The sequence below is a fragment of the Crocodylus porosus genome, unplaced genomic scaffold (assembly GCF_001723895.1).
Source record: "Crocodylus porosus isolate Cpor-Errol unplaced genomic scaffold, CroPor_comp1, whole genome shotgun sequence".
Taxonomy (NCBI): domain Eukaryota; kingdom Metazoa; phylum Chordata; order Crocodylia; family Crocodylidae; genus Crocodylus; species Crocodylus porosus.
Window position 1 is genome coordinate 1093393 of NW_017728917.1, and position 23288 is coordinate 1116680.

At 44.9% G+C, this 23288-nt stretch overlaps 1 protein-coding gene across 2 annotated transcripts in view; it reads left to right on the top strand.

Annotated features, from left to right (window-relative positions):
• The first annotated feature begins 4169 nt into the window (after positions 1–4169).
• The window catches only part of SRGAP3 (SLIT-ROBO Rho GTPase activating protein 3), a 216260-nt gene continuing 197141 nt past the window's right edge, over positions 4170–23288 (top strand). For both annotated transcript variants that reach the window (XM_019536576.1, XM_019536577.1), the window contains exon 1: positions 4170–4873. In XM_019536576.1, coding sequence (XP_019392121.1) covers positions 4807–4873 — 67 coding nt within the window. In that variant the 5' untranslated portion in view covers positions 4170–4806. The remainder of the gene's footprint in view (positions 4874–23288) is intronic.

Genomic DNA, 23288 nt, shown 5'->3' on the forward strand with positions numbered 1-23288 from the left:
ATTTATCCTCAACCTCAGTTCAGTGCGAGATACCATTTTTTCTTCTGTCCTCTGTCAGCCCATGTTGGTGTCTTTGAATCCCGTGTCACCTTATTTTGCCTGTATCTTTTAACAGTTCTGTCTCAACCAGTTCCCCTTTCTTTTGCATCATTCTCCCAGAGAGTAGTGTCTTTTCACCACTTAACGGCAACTGCCTCTACTCTTCTGTCAGCACCTGCCTTTCTCGTTGAAATCTTCCACTGTTTTTTCTATCCCCACCTCATGCCTGCCAACCCCCCCGGGGTCTCACTGCCGGGCTCCGTTTAAATAGCAAGTTGCTCTTTGTTTACCCTTGAGTATGAATGGACTGGGTCTTTGTTTATGTAGCTTTTCTGTAACACTTCTTACCTCTGTGGACTGCAATCGTGAAGGTCTCCCAACCCCTTGCACCTCTTGGTGTTACACTATTCAAATCTGAATTGGTACCCTTTGTGTTGGTTCATTCGCACCTCTCCCACTCCATAATTTGACTGCTGCTGTTACTGTTTGCTGTCCTCCATCAGTCACTCATCCCTCCAAACTCCACACTGCTCAGACAGCACCATGCACAGCTTCACCTCGCATCCCACCCGTTCTCAGGGGTCTGCACAGGGTCCTTGGCTGTTTCTGAGTCAGCTGCAAAAAAGCTGCTTCATCCTCAAGGCCATTCGTAGCCAGGCCCTCACCTATTCGTGGTCACTTCTCTCTGTCTCTCCCATTTGCTCCTCTCCATGTGTCATTTGCTCCTCTCCTCTGTTGGCGGCAGTTCCCGAGCTGTTCTGAAGCAGTGCGGTGCCCTCACTCCACCTCACTAAAGACCTGGTTTTGCAGCACACTTGAGCTTCTTCACTCTCACTGAAGTCGGCAGGAGATGTGGGGCTCATACCATCCTCATTCTCTACTCTACCCCTTCCTCCCAAGACCCCACCTATGCCCACTCTAGCTCCTCTTTAACACAGCTCAAAACTCACCTTTCCCAGGTGGATTATTTCATTCACTAACTCGTGCAACATGCTTTAGCTTCTTTTGTCCTGCCTGAAAAATCTATGCTTGATCAATTTTCTTGAGGGTACTGAATAATAAGAATCCAGTTTAGGACTTAATTGCAAGGAGCCAAAATTTGGATTTAGTTGGGATTGGGCATGAATCGCATGGCATTGGTTCTGTTCCGTGATTGGCTGGATGAACAGCACTGGCTAGCACAAATATGTTCACCTTTTAAACAGTTAGTGTATGTTTTTAATCATCCTAAAATACAAGCTCAGTCTACTATTTGACTAAATAATAGGGAAAACGAGCCTAAAAGGGAACTGTTGACTCCAACATAAGAAGTAAAATTTTTGGACAAATGATTGTTGGTGTATATTTTGTAAATGGGAATTTAAGAGTCTGTTCAGGCATGGTATGGATTTATTTCATACTGGCTCCCAGCTGAAATAGATGGAAAACAAATCAATGGAAGCAGGATCAGACCTTTAGTATGCAAACACGTTTTCTCTCCTATGTATTCACTTATGAGCCATCAGTACAGTTAATGCCCTGAACCTGCAATGAACTCCATCTTGCCGACTCCTGAATCCACACACAACCTAACTGATTGACCTGCCGTCCAAGCACAGGGCTCTACCTATATGAAGCTGAATGCCAGACTAGGGCTTAAGTTTACAAAATGTGGTGACTTGTAACTTCTACATTTTATTGGCTTTGGATGATAGGCTCATAAATTCTACTTCGGTTTATAGTCAGTTTTGCTTTCTGGGTATTGCCCCAAGCAGAAGATCCAGGCTGCAAATGCTGAAAGTAAATGATTCATGCCAAACAACCTTCTGTTTTCACTGGAATGTTTAAATAAAAGAAATCACAACAATTTATTGACTCTAGGTTTTTGTGAAAACATTTCGTCTGGTGCAGTTTGGATGGGAGCATATCCTTTTTGCATCGGAAATTTTACAAAAGATTAATTGGCCAAATCACCGTTTTTACAGCAAGTGGCATAAGGAAACTGGACACGGGATTATTGTTCTTGGTGAATGAAGAGAAGGTAGGAAAATGCATTGTAAAGTGATAACTTGGTAAATGAGTTTAGGAATGCAATGTCATGATTTTCAGGTTGAAGAAGGAAAGATAATACCACAGAGAGATCTTGTAGTTCAGCTGCTTGAAATCTGGGATTCCTGAGTGGTAATTCTGGTGCAGCAACAAGTATTGTATGCATTTTTTCAGAAGAGTAGTTACTGTGCTTTTAAGACTTCTGGATCCAACATTCAAAAGACCTTGGTCACTTTGAAAGCAGATTGTAAATGGCATTGAATGGGGTTTCACCAATTTTAGAACTGAATATGGCTTTTAAATCTCTCTCAGTCTACATTCTTGACTTATTTCTGATGTCAGTTCATCTGGAGATGATTCTTCCCTTCCGCAAATGTAGATCAGGAGTAACTTGAATAAAAGTTAAAAAGTAACTGGAGCTACACTGGTATATAAATAGGCCCTAGGATTTATCAAATGGCCTTAATTTAAGACAAAAGTGGCATGGTTGGAGATAGCACATCGCACCTCCTTCTGTGATCTTGGGTAACCTGTAGTGGAGAAGAGCTTAAGCAGAAGTTAGAACAATTCATGTAAAAACGCCAAATGAGAAGTAAAATAGAATGATCCCCAAAGGTATTGTTCTCAATCTCATGGCTTTAAAGCTAGTCTCATAATTCTTGAACACTTGGGGTTACCGCCATGACAGTTTTCCATCTGTCTCAGAGAAAGAATTATACCTTTAGGGGGGATTACAATAATACCTTGAGGGTCCTAGGAGTGTTATAAGCATTAATTAATTAATATTTGCAAGGTACTTTGAATATGTAAAGGGTTGGGTAAGAGCCAAGTATTAAATGATCAGTCAAATACCACGTTACAATTTTGTGCCTGTCAGAGAAACTCGCCAAGGAGAGACCACAAGAAATATTGAGGATGAGATAACGCCTGCCTAACATTGCTCTAAAGCGGGTTTAGATGTTGGGTCATTTCATAAGGGGTCATTCTTGGTTTGAGTACCAGGAATCCAGGGGAATTTCCTGGGCTGAGTACCTGTTTATGAGGCTCACTTGAATGTAGGTATTCAGTATCTATTTATATGCACAGGACTAGAGTTTCAGGGTGTTGGCATCATAAATAAAACTACATGGAGAATGCAAATAGGTATTATAGTGATTGGTGCTCTTAGAAACATGCAGACAAATTGCATGCATCTGTTAATACTACAGCCCACAGCCTATATATATACATACACACACAGAAATGGTATGTTGGCTGCATGCACTTTACCTGCTTGTTAGGAGGCAGCTATTTGCAAAATGGGGGTGTGGTGGCAGGGAAGAAGGTAGGAGGAATGTGGTCTGGTGTTTAATCATAGGAACAAATGCCTGGACTCCTGGGTCTTATCCTTAGCTGTACACTGCTCAATTAACTGCTGAGGCCTTGACCTTGTAATCACCTCCATATAGGGAGATTTGCACCCTGTTGGGGCCTGGTGGAGGATTTCTCTATGTTGATCTAATTGTTGGCTTGGGGCATTTGATTTTTTTTTTGTGCCTCTTTGTTCATCCAGTTCAAAGCAGCTAGGACTATTCCTCTCCTTCCTGCCCTGCCACATTTTAATGAGCAAAAGGGCATCCCAGCAAAAGGGCAAAAAGGGTGCCCAGTGCCTTTAGTTTTGAAGTGGAGTACTTGATTCTTTTTTTTTCTTAGGGGGGAAAAGGGGTTACCAAAGAGTCCTTTTTTCTGAGACTAATTTGGCAGTGATGTGATAGAGAGTCAAAATTTCAAGACACTATACCCCGATCAGCCCAGACATCCATCCTGCCTGAGGTGCTCAGCCCTTTCCTACTCCTGAGCCAGGGGACTGAGTTTCCAAAGGTGAGATTTGCCAAGACAGAGCAGCTCCTGCTCAGGGAAGGCTTTCCTGGACAAGTCCCTGCCTCTCCCACTGCAGCGCTTCCACAGATCCTCCTCCTCCTCCCTCCTTACACCTTTTTTTTTCTTTTTTTTTTGCAGAGCTGATTTCTGCACCCCCCCTTGCAGTGAGTTATGATGTCCTGTAGGCTACAATGTGTCAGTGTTATAAAATCTGGGAGGAGGAGCCAGGCGGGTGACGTGGGGAGAGCTCAATTCAAGCCTGCAGTCAAAGCAGCTCGGTCTACAGGCTGCCCAGAACTGAGCAAATGCATCTCCAGCTGCCCAACTTCTCTCTCTGGCTTTTCGTCCTCTCGGTCAGTCAAAGGCGCTGAGGACTGGGGGGGTGGTGAGGATGCGAGATGAGAGCCCTTTTTTACAACCTGACCTTCTCTGGGATTAAAGCCAGGGTGCTTCCCTGCCTTGCAGTGGGTTTGACGACACGCTGAAAAGGAGAAGCCCTTGCGTGTGGCTGCTGTTTTGGTGGAGGTGCATTCTTATTCTTCTTTTTTTTTAATCCTCTCTGAAGATCTGGCTGCAGGAGACTTCTGCCCCCACCCCCTGACCCACCTTGTAGCCTGGGCAAACGGTTCTGCCGGGGTTCCTCTTTATTGCTGCAGCCCCCGGTCGGTGCCAATGAAGGGAAATCTTTTTGCCAAGGGAGAAAAGGGCTTTCTGTCTTTGCAGCAAAGTGAAACAGACCAGCTTGAAAAGCTGCGAAACTGACTCCCTGGGATCCACTAGAGCAGATCAAGCAGGGGGATTTAAATACCCAGAGGAAAGAGAGAGAGGAGAGAGAGAGAGAAAAGAAAAGACCGTGGGATCTTGTAGATCTTTCAAAAGATGTCATCTCAAACTAAGTTCAAGAAAGACAAAGAGATCATAGCAGAATATGAAACTCAAGTAAAAGGTTAGTGAATCCTTTGCCTTTTTGACTTCCACCCCCTCCTCCCCTCCACCCTCTTCTGTTTCTCCTTGTCCAATCTTACTATGCATCTGTAACCTTGCAGGGAAAATACTGGAATTGGCTGCCCCAGCCCTTGGCTTTTTTCTCTTTTAAATGGAGTTTATTTATATATTTCTGCCTACCCAAGGAGAAGCTGTTTGGAGCCTGGATTATACACGGGGTAGTAAAAGCTGCATTGCAGTTGTATGAGTGCTATATGGTTGGCTTGAGGAGTGTCAATTTTAGTCAGATCCATACTTCATCTTCCTGACGGCGAGCTGTCATTCTAAAGCCATTTTGACAAATGGGCCTTTCCGCAGATAATGTAAAAGCCTTTTTTTCCCTCTGTGTGTGTGTGTGTGTGCTCTCATCTGTTTTATACATGTAGAACTGCTGCGTTGAGCATGCATTATGTAGGGAGGCGTCTCTGTCTCCTACATGCAGTGAACTCCCAGAAATTCTCCCTGTTTATGCTTGTTAACAAATATAGGCAGGGATGGGGGCTTCAGCTTTGGCTAATATATAGCAGCAAGTATCTTCATCCTAAATTCCGCTTGGGGCTGATACTCCTTCGCTAAGTCCCAGGTCACATACCACCGTGCCTAGGCATAGTGGCAGAATAGAGGGTAGAGGTTACACCCTCTGGTTTGAAAGCTCTGCAGTAATGGAGTGGGTTATGCATGGAATATCTGCCATCAATGAATGTATGCCTCTTCCTTGTTAAGTAGACCTCGACATTACTGGCACCTCACTGCCCTCCCCATCCCCGTTTTTTTTTTTTTAAAACAAGTATTAACATGGTTTCTCATTGAGAATTCAAGGCCCAGTGCACGTATGACCTTTTAATCTGCAGATTATTGACAAAATGGATTGTGCTGTCTGGTGTGGAACCAACATGGGAAGTTGTATCTATGTCTTCTTCGGGCTTTCTCTAATCTGTGGATTATTGACAGGATAACTCTGAAACAACTCTCTCAGCCCATTGTGCCTGCCTGCATGCATGCACTAATGGGCACCAATTTTGTGGACTGCTTTAAACTTAGTGATGATGGCTGTGATGATAAAAACAGAAAGGGGATATTTTGGATGCAGAGTTGCTAGTGAGTTGCTCAATAGAACCAAGGGTGAATTTCATTTTAATTTTAATGGGGGGCGGGGAGTGAAGTGATGACTCCCAAGATGAATTTTTCAGTGACTGTAATGCAAGCACTTGTCTACCTGCTTGTTGTTTAAGAGAATTACTTGCACACGCCAACACGTGTGCAGAGTGCTTCAGAACCAGTAGCTTAAGGAGAAGCGCTGTGATTGATGTGCCCTATTTGTGTGTGTTCTGGTGATTTAGGGCCTGATTTTGCACATCATATGCAAGTAACTTCATACATGCGTGGAGTCCCATTGATTTCAGTGGTGTACCCTGGCCATGCCTATTGTGGCACCCAGTAAATGTGGTGTTGGAAAGCAAATTGCTTTTATTTCTGAAGTTACAGATAAAATGAAACAGCAAATAAATCCCTGTGCTGAGATGACTGAATGCCAAGTCTCAGCATTTGAGCTAATTTTTATTACACCTGGATTTATAATGGAAAAGTTGGCATCTTCCACAACATTACAAATAGCTCCAGTACAGGGGAAGAAGGGTGTGTAATTACAGGCAAATAATTAATGTGCATGTGGTTTTACACTTCTTATTAAACACAGGGTTTTTTTTAACATAAGATCTCTCTTAATTGATTATTCTTGGACAGCCTGTTGTTCTGACAGGGAACTTTTAAAATGTAATTTGTTCTTATGCCACCATCACGATTTTTTTGAGGGCAAAATATTTATTTTGTGGCATTTTCCGATGATGCCTTGTTTATGTGGCGTCGTTAACTACTTATGAAAAAATGACAGTTAGATGGATATGGGTTTACATAGACCAAACTGCCCTGATTCTAATATCATGTTGTGCATTTTGTTGATGAAGCAATTTTCATAATTTTTTGCTATTTTGATGCTATATATATCTGAGCAGAATTAAAAATATAAAACAACCTCAGCAGGAAGACTTTTAAAGGCTTTAAACTAAAGAACTTTATTTCTCCTCCCTCCCCGCTCCAGAAAAGGCCAGTAGCCTGTGTAATTTCTTGCTGAATTCAGCCATCTCACCCTCCCCAGATGCACCCTTTGAATGAACTGCTGCTTGGATGGTTCGATCTAGTGCCAGATGGGGAGGATTCTGGGGAGGGGGCCGTCGGTTGATGTTGTGCCATTGTTTACTGTCTTTTGCATTTCAGTCTTTTGTAGCTGGTTTTGAAGAATGATGTAACAGTCACAACATATACTGCTCCGTGCCAATTACCTTTCTCCTTGTGTATAATTTGGGCAAATTGATGTTATTGCACCCTGCAGTTAAGCAGACGAAATACTCTTAGCCTATAGTATCTCTCCATTTTAGAGGAAGGACAGGGAATTTGCCTTTATTCATAAAACTCCCCCCCCAAACCAAACCTGGCCCAGTCTTTAAATGTGTATTGGGGCCAAGTATGGCTCCTGCTTCTGCTCCTTCTGCACTGGTACCCTGAGGACTGTGGGGCGTGTGGGGAGAGGAACTGATGATAGGAATGTGTCTGGTCCTTAAACCTCTCCAGTAACTTTTTTTGTGTTTGGTAATGATAAAGCTACAGGCTTGCTGCAGTCATTCATAGCCTGACTGACTGTTTCAGTGTTTCCATGGATGGGATCAGCAGTGCTGGGATTATGTGTGTGGATCCTGGCCTCCAGTGGTGGACATTGGTGCTATTGGGTCTTGGGTCATTTTGCTGGGTGGCCGTAAGAATGATAAAAATCTTTCTCCATAAAGCTGGTGTTGTTTTCTTGTCTATTCTGTTCTTCTAGTGCCTGCCTATGTTGGCAGAAAGGTCCATCTCCTGAAGCAGCCACGTGGTCTAGCCCAGTGATGCTCAAACTCCAGCCTGGGGGCTCCTGTTATCTGGCCTGCAGGGTCAGAAACTTGGTGGTGGGGTAGGGGGATGGATGCTGCACCAATGAATGCTGCCACTGGTCCCCTGCTGCCAAATTTCTGGACCCATGGGGAGCCCTGTGAGCTGTACGACATAGGATTGGGCCTGCAGCTGGATCTGGCATGGCGTAGAACCAGTGTGCAGGATTGTGCCTATGGATGAACCCTGAGTCCAACCCCACACTGCATCTGGCCTGCAGACCAAACCCACCCATGGGATCTGGCTCATGGATTTGGCTCCCTGCTGCTCCTCTGGTGTAGAGGTCTGGAAAGTTGAGTACCACTAGTCTAGTCTTTAATCAGAATGAATATGAATTCATGCAGAAGGCTGCAGGTACTGAGGAGGAGCATTACTGTGACCAAGGGGATGGGATGGAGGAAAGGAAAATGTAGCAGAGGATCTGATCCACCACTGGCTTGGTGCAACTGAACTGAAATCAAGAGCATTACCTCTGCATAGAACTGGGGTAAAGAGGAGCAAACCAGGCCAACAGCTCTGCATAATCTGGGGGTAGTCTCTTTGGGTAGTGGTGAGAGCCCTGTGGCATGAAATCATTTAAAAATCTGTCACAGGCTGGGCAAAATACTAGAAAATACTTTGGGGGGGCATAAGAATACACTGATCTGCCAGGCAGGATGGATTGTGAGACTCAACGTGGGAGTCGCAATCCTTCACCACGAGGGTCAGGACCTTTTCATGTTGCTGACTGATCAGATTAGCAGTGAAATCCTGGTTTAGTGGACACCAGTGGTAAAGCTCCTGTTGATGGCGGCATGGCCTGCCATGATCCAAAGGTCAAAAAAATATAGTGGAGTGGGAATGGTCATTGAATTGCCTTTGATGGAGTTGAATAAGCATGCCCATGTGGCGTAGCTCAGCTCTGGACTTGCAGGAGACAGAAAGGGAATTCCTGCTTTGGAGAGTTTCTCTTTCAGTGAGGGCATGTTTTGTAATGACTCACTCCCCACATGCAAACAAAACAGAGCAAGATGAGTAGGAGCAAACGGTGCTATAGTGGTTTATAAGATCATAGAGGCAACTTGCTAACTAGTGCTTCTTGCCCTGCTGCACTACCTCTTTTCCCCAAGTCCAGATAGGTTCTGATCCCGTGTCTGGTTCGGGTCCTTCCAGCGCTTCCTCTTCGTTTTCTTTGGGGTTGCAAATACAGATTCTGCTCCTGTCTGAACTTGGGCTACCCCCTTGAAGGCTGAATGGCATGTTGATGTGGGCACCTCTCAGGATTTGCCCTGCTGTTTTTCTGCCTAGCTAACTGAAGTCTACTCCGCAAAATTTCCAAAGAGTGACTCTAATGGAGAAAAATAGTAAGAGAAGCAGACTAATGGAAACAAAATGTTGGCACTGAGACAGCTGACATGTGAAAATGATAAAGGAGAAGAGTGAAGAAGCAAGGCTTGTTACGGAGGATGGGAGTCAGTTGTGGACTCGGGCTTACAAAACATTCCAAAAGTCTTGATCAAAAAAAAGGGGAAAGAACTGGAAAAATTTCACGTGTTATTTCCAGAGCAATATGATGTCCATGTGGGTACAGCTAAAAAGAATTTGCAATAATGGTATGTTAAAATTCCCACTTCCCCACAAGAAAATGGTCCATGAAATGGTACAGAAAGGGCGATTGCTGGCACATACGATGTCAGCTTATTGTAGAGGAACTGTCTGAGACGTGATGCAATGGGGACAGAAGTGATGGCTATAGTGATGTGAGAGCTTCCTGATTCAGTGTGGCAGGGTCACAGGTTGAGAGAACCTGGATCCCATATTTTAACTCGTTAACAAGATGGGGATAACTAGAAAGAGCAGGCTCTCTGGGGCGAAGGCCTCCGCCATGCACGTGATATGATCTCTAGAAGTGAAACCATCTACTTCCAAAAGCAAAATGCATGATTTAAGACAGGCCCTTGCTTAGTGGAAACTGTGGCTAATAGAGGAATGATGTCCATGGTCTAGATACAAATAAAGGAAACCTCCTTTACCTGGGAAGGGGAAACTGGACGGAGATGAAAACAGTAGCCGTGACTTAGTGAGACAAATACATGATAAATACTACAACAAAGGAAATTGGGGAAAAGCTAAACACAGCCAATGAAAAACGCTTACTAGGAAAAAAGCACAGGTGTGCTGAGAGAAAGGTTCGAGAGATAAGGTGTATATTAACAATAACCTTAGCTGGAGTGAGGGGAAACAGTTGCAGGCCAAAGGCCTGATCCTGCTTACATTTAAGTAAGTGGGGAACTCACAGGGTCAAGCGCAGAGGCAGTGGGTTGCAGAGTGGCTGAAGGCAAGCGAGAGAGAATGGGTGTGGAAGTGACAGAGGATGTCAACCAACTGGAAAGGGGTCAAAGTAAGACTGAAGTGATCAGGGTGTCAGCTTGGATTGATTTTTTTGAGGGTAGATTTTAAAAGAGCTAAGTGCCAATTAAACTGGGGGGAGGGCTGGTATGGGAAGGTATAAACACTGAGGATAGATGGGAATGACTTAGAGCTGTCCAATGTGGTTTAAGCAGAGATAATGGGCTGAGACCATGAAAAAATGCATTTAGACTGAATATCTGCCAACCTTTCCTGGAAGTGAGATTTCCAGTGGCTACAACTCTGTGGCTGTTACACAGACTGGACGAAGCCCTAGAGATTGTGCTGTGCCATGTGGGTGAGGTAGCGTGGTTCAAAGGATGAAGCACAGGACCCGAGCCCTGCCCCAACTTTGTGTGGTCATGGGCAATTCACTTGGGGTGAAAATCAGCCGCGGCCAAGAACCATGCCGGGAGTAAGCATGGGTTTAGGAAAGACTCAAATGTTGTAAGCCTTCTTTGCAAGCCTTTTTCACCTGTAATATCGCTGTCTCTGCAATTCTCCAGATAAGGGATACAGATCTTGCTAGTTTGGTCACCTCAGGATTAGATGCTTTCACTGAGGTTTTTGTTTCTGCCTGGGAAGGAGAGCCCAGCTCTGGGCCATCTGGATGAGGGCATGTCTTAGATTGCAACACGGGTGCTCAGTTGCCATTAGCTTCTGGCTAGAATTTAAGAAGTAGGTACAGACTCGCAAAGCCTAAAGGGCCTGGGAACCACAGGACGGATATCTCTGGCTTGGGAACGTATTCCAAGCTCCAAAACATCCAGATGCTCTTGAGCACTTAGAGGGAACAGGGAAAAAGCCATGAGGTGTTGGTTTCTGAACTTAACGGGGTCCAGTTGGAATAGATGAATGGTGGTGAGGATGGCTGGGATGTTCTGTGGTGCAATGTTTCATGGGATCTTGGGCAATGGCTGGGTGCCTAAGGCTTTGACAAGTGCTTCTTGGTGCTTGACGTGGGAATGCTAACAGTGGGCTGTCTGTGTCCTTTGGTTCTCCATAGCACCATCTGTCTTTGTTTGTCACCTCCCCAGAGCACTCTTGTTGTTGATGGATCATTTGCTCTCCTGGGGCACTGTCCTGTCAGTTAATGGGTCTCATGTCCTTAACTTCCCGTTCTATTGCTGCCCTTCCAGGTGACAGAGATTGCTGGTTCTGGGCCAAAGGGGGAGTTCTGTTGAATGGCCAACAGATAAATATAGAAAATACCCTTCCAGAATGCAGCCTTTCTTGTTTGCCTTTCCCAGATTTGCAGAGGCAAGAACGCATGCATTAAAAATAAATGCTAATAAAGATGTAGGCACACATATATTACAACCACGTTAAAGCTACGTGTACAGCAGAGTAGACCCTCAGATGCACAGCTTAAAACGAGTATTTTCAGATATAAAATTTTAATTTTTCTGTTTGACCAGAAAGATGAATAAATGTCTCTTCATCCTCATTACTGTCAAATGCATGTTTTGTTGTTTTAAACATGGCAAAACTAACTAGTTTTAATTATGTAGATGCAAACATTTATGATATAGCATTATAAATCTTGCAGGGAATTAGGCATCCCATATCATTTGAAACTGTTTGCTGGGACTTCTGTTAACTCTGGCACAACCCCGGTCAATGCAACCCCTTTTGTTTATTGTTAAATCCGACCCCCACCCCTGCAAGGCCATAGCATCTTTGCTTCAGGTCCTGGCTGGCCATCAAAGAACATCTCCAATGATGAATGGAAGATGATATTTCCTTTGTGTGTCTGGCTCCATTGCAGATGAAATCCTATAGAGTTTATCTCTTGTGTACTGAGGGTCTTACTTCCAATTCGTACTGCAGTTAAAACCAGCATTGTAGTGGAATTAGCACATGAAGGTGACTGCAAAATCCAGGGATTTCTCTCCATAAGAGAACTGCAGTTCTTTTCAGTTTTAAACCCTGCCCCTGCCCAATATTTCCACATTAAAAGACTTATTGTCAGTAGCAGGGAAGCAGTTGGTCAACCCTGATCTAGCACCTGCTCAGAAGGCAAGTCTGGTTATTGCTTGGCAATGCGGAGCATAGGTGGGAGATTTGGCACAGTAGCCAAATCTCCTGCCACTGGAATACTGGGACTTAGGGAAACGCATGAAACGAGAATGGGCCAAAAACTGTCCTCTTGATTACAGCCAGGCAGCCTGACAGGTGCCATGGCTGGAGGGCCTAGAGGACCCTTACAGTCCCTTGTTTCTATGAAAGTTTGCCCCCTCAAGCAGGCTGGCAAGGAACTGTTTGGAGTAATAGGCCAAATACTGCTTTCAGGTGTATGCACCCAATTTCCATTGGCTTCACTGTTTTGTATTTACAAAACCTGGTTGACTAAAAATCTGAGGGCCAAGTAGTGCTCTCTGGCACCAGCTCCATTGACCTGCAGCTGTGATGTACATGGTTGCAGCCCTGACATTAGACATGAGAGTGGACACGCATCTCTTTTACAGTTCTTTCTTTCTTACGTTGTGGAAACTGTTCTTTTGTAATTTGCCCTCTCCTTCCCCCTACCCCGCCTTTTTTAACCTGGGTTTGATGGCTTGGTTAAAGCAAATGGATTTTGTATGAGAGAAATTCACATGCTGACCAAGAAGGCCATGTATGCAGAGCAAAGCATTGTACAAGAGACAGAGACTCTGTCTTTCATAATAAAGATTAATTGATGCTCTGTAATGGAAACAAATTGAATCTATCAAAGATATTTCCTGTTAAACTAACATCCAGAGTGCTTTTGCATGAAGGCCGGGATAGTTCAACTAAATCAGCAGGTTCTTGGAAACAACTAGCCATCCAAAGCTATTTATGTCCATCCCTGGGACCAAAGCTTACTAGATGTACAATAAAATGCCCTTGGAACTGCCTTCTTTCATTCAGCAACTGCAAAAAGTTGGACAACCTAGCTGGCAGCCTGAAGAAAGCCATTTTGAAGTGTGGTGTGTTGTGTGCTGATGGGAGTGTAGGCCCTGGGAATGAAGCCTCCTTCATACGCTGCACCACTGCTGTTGCTAACTCTGCACAGTTGCTGGGGCTAGTGTGGACATGGAGTACTTGTCTGAATAACACATCATTACACTATAGACCATAGACTAACTGACCGAGTCCGTAGTTATCCTGTACGCTAACTGAAGAGCAGTGTATAGGCTCCGCTACAGAATGGCTCTTACTGTGTCAGAATTTGTTTTATTAGCAAGATAGTAACCCAACAGCATTGATGATAGGGGTCAGCTGCCTATCAGGAAAGCCAAAAAGTGGCGTATAACACATGCAACTATCTTGTTATAACAGACAGGCAACAGGTACATTCTGTTAAGGCTCCATGGCTGAGACTTAACTCATCAACCTCATGTTGGGATCTTGGTTTTTTAAATGAGGGGCTAGATTTTCAAAAGTACAGACACTGCATTGGGAGCTGTAGTGTTATGGGGCTGCTTCTAGGTGTCTACTCTTCGAAAGAATGTGTTTTAATCTGCTTGCGAAAGAAAGCGAGCTGGTTGCTGTCCTTTAAACACCTCCTCTGAAGAACGCACGTTTCTCTAGTGCTTTCCATTTGAGAATCTTGAAATGCTCTGTGAATGCTAATGAGTTGAGCCTCTTGTGTTGTTGTAGAATAGGCAAAGTGCTATCGCCTTTTTAGAGTAGGAAAAACTGAGTCACTGTGGGAGAGGTTAGATCAGTGTTTCTCAACCGGTGGGATGTCCCCCACCTACATGACCTTCCCACTGGAGGGACGCGAAGATCATGTAAGTGGGACTTCAACTCATTGCCTGATTGAAAAAATCAAAGTTGCACTTCAGACAGATGAATCAACAGATATCTTGAACAGCACAGAAGTGGGGTTTTGTTTTTATCGTGGTAGGACCAGGGTTTTTTGACAAAATGGTTGGTGGGACATACGGTGCAAAAGGCTGAGAACTGCTGGGTTAGATGACCTTCCTGGTGCTATGTGACTCTGCCGTGCAGTATGGGGCAGAACTCTGCTCTCCTGACTCCAAAAGTGCTGCATTGACCAATGCATTATGCTTCCTGCCCTTGTTCCTGTGGCATACTTGTCATGTTTGATGGACTATGTGCCATGTTTGCACCACTGTTGTTTTTCAGCATCTGGCGAGGGAGAAAGAAAGTGTAGTAGTGAATTCAAAGCCCATTAGTATAACTTGACCAGCCAGGAAAATGGCTGAAGCTGCATCCGAGCAGAGCTATATTTTAAACCCTTGGGTTAACACGGAAGCATGTGGATTAGATGGAACCTGCTGGTGACCCCCAAGGAAGCCCTACCATGCATCCTCTCAACTGCTCCTCACCCACTGGGGCTGCTTAGAGCAGCGAAAGGCCCGTGCTTTCCTATCTCACAGGCTTTGTACTGTTGTCGCAAGGCAAGGGCGTTCTTTTTTCCTCGGTTCAAATAAGGCCAGGATTTGGTTTCTCCCTCGGTTGAAAATGTAAGTGCACCTTCCACAAGCATCTCTCTCAGTGCTGTAAACTTAAACTCCATCATTTTTCTCTTGCTTGAGGCTTGTTTCCTGAGCTAAGGGAAGGTGGTTACATGTTCCAGGCCAGAAATGTAACAGGTGGGTAGAAACATATCTATCTCTGTGATGCTCGGAGTTGGCAGGCCTGGATCTCCAGATGCATTGATTTCACTGGCAATGAATGGTAGCCTTCCCCCAAACAATGCAGGTCACTGGTTGTTGGCACTAGGAAAACTACCGTTCCTCTTCTGATGCCAAGGCAGGAGGGGGAAGCATTTATATGCTTTTGTTTCCCCCGCTCCCTTCGATACTGGGGGAGGAAGATGATCCTATATTCTTTGCTCCTTCTACAGCCTGGAGCTCTGAAGGACCTAGGGATGTTTAGTCTGAAAAAAAATAAAAAGAACATGAAAGGCAGTTGTAGTAGCAGTTCTCAAATATTGGAAAGGAAGGAGATGGAGAAACACTGTTTTTTGTTGCCACAATGGCCAGGACACAAAGCAGTGGGTTTAAACTGCAGCCAAGTAATCTGAGATCAAGTCTGGGGTGGGGAGCAGAAGTTCCTAAAGGTAAGAACAAGAGGACAATGCAACAAACCATCTAGGAAAGTAATGTAGCCTCCTCCACTGGAGGTTTTCAAGAAGATGCTCAATGGACGTCTGTTGGCGATGGCTTGGTAATTTAGCAGTGAATTTTCCTTTTGGGTAGGAGGCTGTACTAGAGGACTCTTGGTTTCTGAGTTATAAAACTAGTCCTAATAAGGTTCGATCTGAATCAGGGAGTGTTTCGCTGGCTTGCTAGATCCACAAAACCAGCCTAACCTTTGTCCACATGCTGTATAAGGTGGCAGAAGGTGGAATATAACATTTTGGGGGGTTGTCTGTTCCCTTAATGCAAGAATAAACCATTGATGATAGGGGTAGTAGTAACTCCCACCCTGCAGTAGGTTGGCTTCTGCTGGGAAAGCTGGAAAAAGAATGGTGAATACATTGTCTTTTAAAAAAAATAAAAAATTATTATTATTATTATTATTAAACCCTGGTTTACTGATGTATCAGGTTGCACTTTGGGTACAGCCCAGCAGTGCTGGTGGGGAAATGGGGAGGGGGAAGGCTCTACACCTTGCAGATAAGGTACTGTTTAATGTTCAAGTGTGGGAGATACTGAGGCAATTATGCAGTATCATTGTGGATATATAGATGACCCACAGAGCTATCGCTGCTTTTCCACTAAGTCCAGTGGGGTGATGTTTTTGGTACAGTGTTAAGCAAAGTGGCTGTAGGGATCAGGATGGCAGTGGCTTTGGCTTCATTTGGGTAAGACAAAGGTTGCTCTTAGGCAGGAGGGAGCATCCAGATGAATCATTTGAGCAATGGCTACAGTCTGATGCCGGTTACTGCATGTCTACAAATTGGTGGTCAAGCTCAGTCTCTGGTGCACGTGGGCTCCATCAGTGCTCCTAGATTCTCAGGGGGGAGCTGTGATTCACACCGGCAAAAAGAGCAACTGTTTGTACTTGGACTAGATCTGACCCAGGGCTTTTTGGGACTTCGTTGGTAGGGAACTGTCCTGTGCTCTACTTGGTGCCTTCTAGGAAGAATCCCCCAGAAGCTTCATCTGGTAGACAATGTAGCCGCAGCTGCTGACTTGAGTCGCTATGAATGCTAGATCCCATAACTCCACCTTGCTCATTCAGAGGACAGTTCTGTGTATTGGCTATGGTCTGTCACGGTGGGATGGCCTAGGACCAGCTCTGATGGGCCATCTCTCCCTCAATTCTCCCTCAATAAGACCCTTTGATCAGGTCGGTCAGGTAGGACCCTGGTGTTCAGCCCTGCAGGACTGGCAGTGGGTTGTTCTCGCCGAAAGAGTCGTGGTGCTGGAAATGGTCTCCCCAATGGTCTGCTGAGGATGGCAGCCTAAGGAAGCAACACCTTGGCTAGTTCTCTGCTTGGTCCTCGACTCGTTGCTCCAGCAGGGTAGGAGGATATGTTGACTTTTGTAAAACTAGCTATTTTCTTTCTTAATTGCTGCCAAGCACCTGGGTCCCGAGGCATAGGGCACTGCATATAAATCTTATAATAAAGGACCTACTCACAGCTTTATCCATGGCCTGTAGCTAGTCCTGGTTCCAGGTGAAGAATTTTTAGAGGCAGTAAGAATCCAGCACCAAATACTTGTAGTGTGTTATAACTGATATTTATAGGCTCCTGCAAGGTATAATATTTTAAGTGTTATGTGCACAGGTTCAGCATCTGTCAGGAGCAGGATTTACTTTTCCCATTCTGCTGGCCTATTGAAGGGGGGGAAAAAACAAGGAGCTGTTAATTTTCCCCCCTCTTCTTGTCTGAAGTTGGCTTTGTCTCAATAGCTGTTTGTCAAGCTACCACCCACAGCAGCAACAGCAATTACCTCCTGCAATGCATTCACCAAGCTTTAGAGGCAGTTATACTCCTGACATGTGGCCAGTGACTGAGCAGTTCAAATAAGTAACACATGGCTTCAGTTCAGAGCTAAAGAAAGAAGTTGTTACGTGTTGGATTCATGTTGCAAACTGCTAGTCTCTAGTAAATATGGCATAAAGTAATTTCCCCCTTCTTACAACTGGGATGGCTATTTCATCCTGAATTCTGATATGATTCCAAAGGGCTTTAGCTGGGCTATAAACTGCCTAGAAAGGAAGATGAGTATTTCTTACTAATAGGTACTTTCTGCCCCACCCCAACATTTGACTGGTGCATATCATAGCAGCAAGGAAGGAAGTGAAAATGAGTAGTTAATCAAGGAATGACTGCACTAATATGTGCATCACTTACTGCCTTCTTCAGGATTCCATCGTTTGTGGCAAACAACGGATCTCATTTAGCAGCTGAGCTTGCTCACAAGCTCCTGTTCTGCACCTGCAATCTTGCAGGTGAACATCTACTCCTCCAATTCATTTTTTGCACTGGTTAGATCCCCAGTTACCTGATTTGCAGGTCAGGTTCCTTCACTCCCCTCTGCAGTGCAGCTGCCTGTGGTTTGGACAGTGGTAACTGTTGAAGAGCCTGTTGCAACACTACATGTTGTTATAGGACAGGAAGTGAAGAAGAATACTTTAAATAAATGTTTGCAGTCTGAATGCTGTTTTCCATTTTGGAATTAACCAGGTATCATGGGGCTAACATGCCTACTCATCGGACAATGCTGTGCAATCTTTTGTTAGCATAAACAGGCTGCACCTAAATTTCACAGTCAATCTTAGTAGTAGTAACACAACCGCTTTGTGACATCGTGCTGGGGCCTCCTGTGACTGCATAAACAACTGTTATCCAAATATTCATTGCCAACATGTGGGCAAGTTCCGGCAGTTTTCCTGAACTGCCTTGAGTCCCTTCATTAGGGCTGCGTGAATTTTGGAGGTATTTTGGTGCCCGAAAAAACGAATCCTAAATTAAACGGAAACGTTTTGGAAATGTTTTGAATGTTTCAGAGGTGCCCCCTGGGAGTAGTCTAGTACAGCCCTGCAGCCCTCCTTTTAAAGTGCCGGGAGGCTGGGGCCAGGTGGGGCATGGGGCTGGGCAGGGCAGCCATGAGGGCTTCTCTTGCAGCTCTCCCTACCTGGAAAGAGTCAGGCACAACTGGAGGAGCCGTGGGAGAACCTGCAGCCACCTGGCTGAGCCTGCCTCTCCCCAGCCAATCCGAGTCTCTGAATCAGTGCCAAAACAGCATTGAAACTCCAAAACAGATTTGGCCGAATCAAAATGGAACAGCGATCCGAAACACCGAAACAAATCACTGTCCTCCGAAACTGAAATGAAACATACCATTTCGCATAGCCCTACACTTCATGGCAAAGAGTTGAGCCTGTCTTCAATCAGCCTCTTCCTCTGAGAATTAAAACTACGTAAGGGAATATGGCATTACTGTTCCATGGCAGTAATAGTGCTTTATGTATTAGAATCAGCTGGGAGGAAGTAGGAGATCAAGGAACTGCAGGAGAGACTGGCTGTGAAATCGCTTCTTGTTTGTGCACCTACATAAAGGGCTGTTGCAGAGCCATTTGAATATGACTTGCCACCTTGGATGACATGTTCATGACAGAACTGCATCTGAAAGGGGAGATGCTCTGGGAAGACAACACAGACTGGGCCACTTAGTCTGAAGTTGCAGAGCCTGAGATAGCTAGAGGCTGGAGCTCCTCTGTGGGGACAGGACATCTTGGGACCCACCAACATGCTAGTGATGCGCATGAGAAGAGTAAACATGGTTGCGTGAGGGATTGGTTGGAAAAGAACGTGGCTTGCTGAAAATCCATGGAAACCAACTTTAATTTATTTAAATAAGGTTTAAATAGGTTTGACCCTGGTGTAGGGCTAAGCAGGATTAAGTGGTTGTGGGTGACAGTAGGATAAAATCTGAGAGAGAAATGGGAGAGAAACAAGGATTTCTGTGGGACAGGACGGGAGTGGGATTCTTCTGTATCAGGCTCCTCCACTACAGCGTTTGTCTGTCCAGCAGCCTTTTACGCTGGAGTGGCTGTGGGGGAAAAAGAGGGGCTACTCTGCTCTCCGGTTCCACCTGAATGCTAGGGGGAAGCTATAGTGTGGGTAGTGAGGGAGTCAGGTCACAAATGCAGCCTTGCCTGGCTCTCACTCTGTACTCTGACATAACACGTGTGCATGAAGGCTCTTGGAGCTTGGCAGACTAGTCTACCTTGAGGGGTCCTAGCTCCCTCTGGGAGCTGCACTTTGGGTGATAAAAGATCCTCAATAAAGTCATTACTGAGCAGAACATGCCAGTGTTACACTTGCACTTTGGTGAGAGGGTTTTTATTTAGTTGGTTCTAAAATAGTGCTGTGATTGCCGGATGGCTTTTGTCATTTCCCTAGTGTTCCACCACTGGGATCCATGAAGGAATATTGCTATTTATTTAAGCCCCCTGTTTCTGTTTAAAATGGATACAGAGTAGCAAACTTGAATGGTCCTGGTTCACATTCACGATGTAGGTAGGCAATGTGGTGCTACTGACTAACTGTGGCAGGTCACTTTGCCTGTCTGCACTCTCTTTCCCCAGCTGTGTTATTGTATGAATGGAAGCAGAGTTTAGAGAGGAAAGATGGATATATTGCAGGACAGACCCCAGGGCTAAGTACAGACAGTTAAAAAGCTCAAGGCTGAACTGATTCAGTCTTTGCAGGTTAGTTGAAGATGCAGAGATAAAACTGAAACAGAAGTGAACAGACATTTACCTTTGATTCAGGAAATGCAGCCACATGCCTGCAGTGGCTCAGGCCAGAAGCCAAGAGGTGCTAGAGTGCAGCTGTCTGGCACATAGCCAGCCTGGGCTGTGTGTTTGGTTCCTCTTTCTGTGGTCCCCAAGGTCGCTAGGATTTGCAGTCCAGAATCACAACAGCAGGACTCTGCAAGGTTGCTCAGCACTTCCTCTCCCTGCTTCCAGGTGCCTCTGGGATTTGTAGTCCACAGTCACAGCCAGCAGTAAGTTTGAGCAGGGCAAGGGAAGTTTAAACGTTCTCCCTGGCCCCAGATTTCAGCTGGGGTTTGACTGGGGAGGGGCATCCTCCCTGCAGATTGGGTTGCATCCCCAGCTGGGCTTGCTCCCCGCCCTCTCTTCCTTTTCAGCCAGCCCTAACAGCTCCAGCTAGGGAGAAGGGGGATGGGGCCAGCTTTGCTCTGTGGAGCAGGCAGCCCAGCCCAGGGCTGAAAAATGCTGGGGGACTCTGTTTTAACTTAAACAAGGGGTCTGGGACAGAAGTTTCATAAACTGGTTTGGCCCAAATTAGTTAAGTTTGATACTACATTCAACCAGGTTTATCTTAAACCACTTTCAGCCATTTTGCGCTTCTGTGCTGTTACAGGTTTAAACCAGTTGCTGATCACTTAAACTGGTTTACATGTAATAACTTCTGTCCCTAGCCCAGGAGAACAGGTCCTGTAGTCCATGGTTGTGTCACAAAATCCCAGTTGGGGAAAGTCCGGGAGCTGTTTCTCTTCCTCCTGACTACCTCCATTATATAATTGGATTGTAAACTCTTTGGAACAGGCATTTCCCCTCATTATGCGGCTCTATCACAGTGGGCCTCTGAGAAGACATTAGCCGTGAGGCATTACTATTATACTTCTGCTGTTAGGTGGGCATTATTGGATGTAACCTTTAATACAGCTATTATTTTTGGTTAGTGCCTCAAAAAGCAAAGTTAGGAACCAAAATGCTCAAATGAGGATCAGTGTAATGCTAATGATAACTGTGCAGGAAGATTTTTCACTGGCTCCAGAGGGTCAGTGTTTGGAGAAAAGAGAGTCTTACCCTCTCCAGTCTCCTTCCCCATTGCACTACTGTTTGTCACCGGCTGGACCAAGCTTTAGCTCTGTTGTATTAGATGAGCAAAGACATTCGCTGGTTCTGTCCTTTTTTCTCCCCAAGAAAGGTGGGCTGTGTGGGTCAGGGTAATGGTGAAGACGATGAAGGAGGGAAGCACAAATGACGGCCAGCTGGCTTGCCTTTCCAGTAGCAGTAAAGATATCCTGAGAAGTATTTTGTTTTCTTATTAAATGTTGCGTTGATTAGGGTTGCTTGCTGCAATAACTGGTCAGACATTTGTGGCTATGTTTTTTGGCTGGAGTGTGTTGTGCTTTCCTGCAGTTTAATGGATGTAATGTCTTATATTGCAAAGAGAATCTTAGACTATGCGCACTGGTGTGTTGTGGGGTTGCTTGTGATATCTAGCTTACTAGAATTAGTGTTGATGTTATTGTTAATATTTCATTTATCATCTGAGGAAGAAACAAGCCATTTCTTATTGCCAATGATAGTTTCCAGTGCCACTGATTATTATATAAGGCCAAACTATTCCATTTAAAGTTAATGTGGAATACTGTTGTTGTCAATGGGGAAAAGGTTTAACCTTCACTATGGTAGTGCACAGATGCCCCAGTGAGAAGCCCAGAAGCTTGCATTCAAGTTTTTGGGTTGATATCATGCCATAATTTAATTAGGTATGGCGCTTATGGGGGAAAAGCTCCCTAATAAAGTGTTAAGCACCAAAGAACAGATGGTTGGTGGAGCCATTTAAGCCACCATTTTATGTTGGCAGCTGGTGGTTGAGACTTGCTCTTCTTGAAGAGAAGGTTTGTGATTATTTGGGAAGAGCCTAAATGGGGTCTTGCTCAAGCTAAGGCTGTCCATTTTTTAAATGTTGAAGATACGGAGTTCTGGCTGATCTCGGGGTCAGGGAACCTGACCTTCATCCTACAGAAACTGCAGTATTGTTGAAAATGTTATGGGAGGACTAAATCTGGAAAAATGCTGATAGATCAAAGCAGGATTGCTAGGAAATTGTGGTAAGGAGACAGATGTGATACCAAACAGAACTGTTTGCCCATAGCAGCTTAATGTGCTGCGGAAGGAAGTCCATGTGGTGTGGTTTAGTTGTTAGAGCAAACTGGATGGGGAGGAATCTGTTCTATAACTGTGAATAAACACCTTTATCTAAACGTGTTAAGATCACCCTGCACGATACTGAACTCTTCTATTTAACCAAAAACAGACCTCTTGGGCTTTCCAAGACAGATATGTTAAAGTTTCCTGAGTCACAGAGCACTGTAAGCAACAGTTAAAGGTGGGGAAAGGCCTGTTGTGGCCAGAACACTTGAGTATTTTTTTAAGTGTGACTCATGCTGACTAATAATGCAACAGATTCTTTAATCCGTTTAATTTAGGATTCATTTTTTCATCAAAGTCCCATTGAAATCATCAGTATGGCTCTCCTTGACTTCTGTGGGTAGTAGGTTAAGTGGGTGGTGGGAGGGTGGGCAAAATATGGCCTGTGGGCTGGATTCGTCCTGTGAGGCCCTTCTATCTGGCCTGTGGGGCTCCTAAAAAATTTAGAAAATTAATATTGATCTGTCCTTGGTTCCTGTCAAAAATGACAGGAATAAGGGACAGCAGGACCCAGGGGAAGCCTGATGGGCCCCTGCAACAGCAGGGCCTGCCTGGCCCTGCACCGCCCTTGCAGCTGGAAGCCTCAGTAGGAGTTTCTGGCCTGGGACTATGTGGCTGCCCCGGTGCAGAAGCTCAGGAAATAATTGCCCACCCCTGGCCTAAAAGAACAAGCGCCAAGATCTCAGCAAAGATTTGGGAATGTGTATTGCAGACTAGCAGGTAGTGGCACTGATTTCAAGTTGTTGGCCATTGCTTTTTTTTCCTGTCATGTACTGTTGCAGTACCTGAAATATGACTGTTTCAACTGACCTGGAATGGGCAATTCTTAGAAAGCTAGAAAAGTCATTTAGGAAAGCTGACTTCTAGCTGCTTTCCTTATAGAAACAATACTGCATTATTCTCCAGATAGTGGACCAACATACTTCAGTAAAAAGATCGGGGTGGTGGATTAATACTGTGGTACTTCTTTTGTTTAATAAGGGTTAAGTTCTATGTAGTACTCAGTGAGCGTTTATTTGGCAGTGATGCCATCTGAACACTAGTTTCTTACTGGAGGCTGACAGATTGCTTTTTTTAAGAGC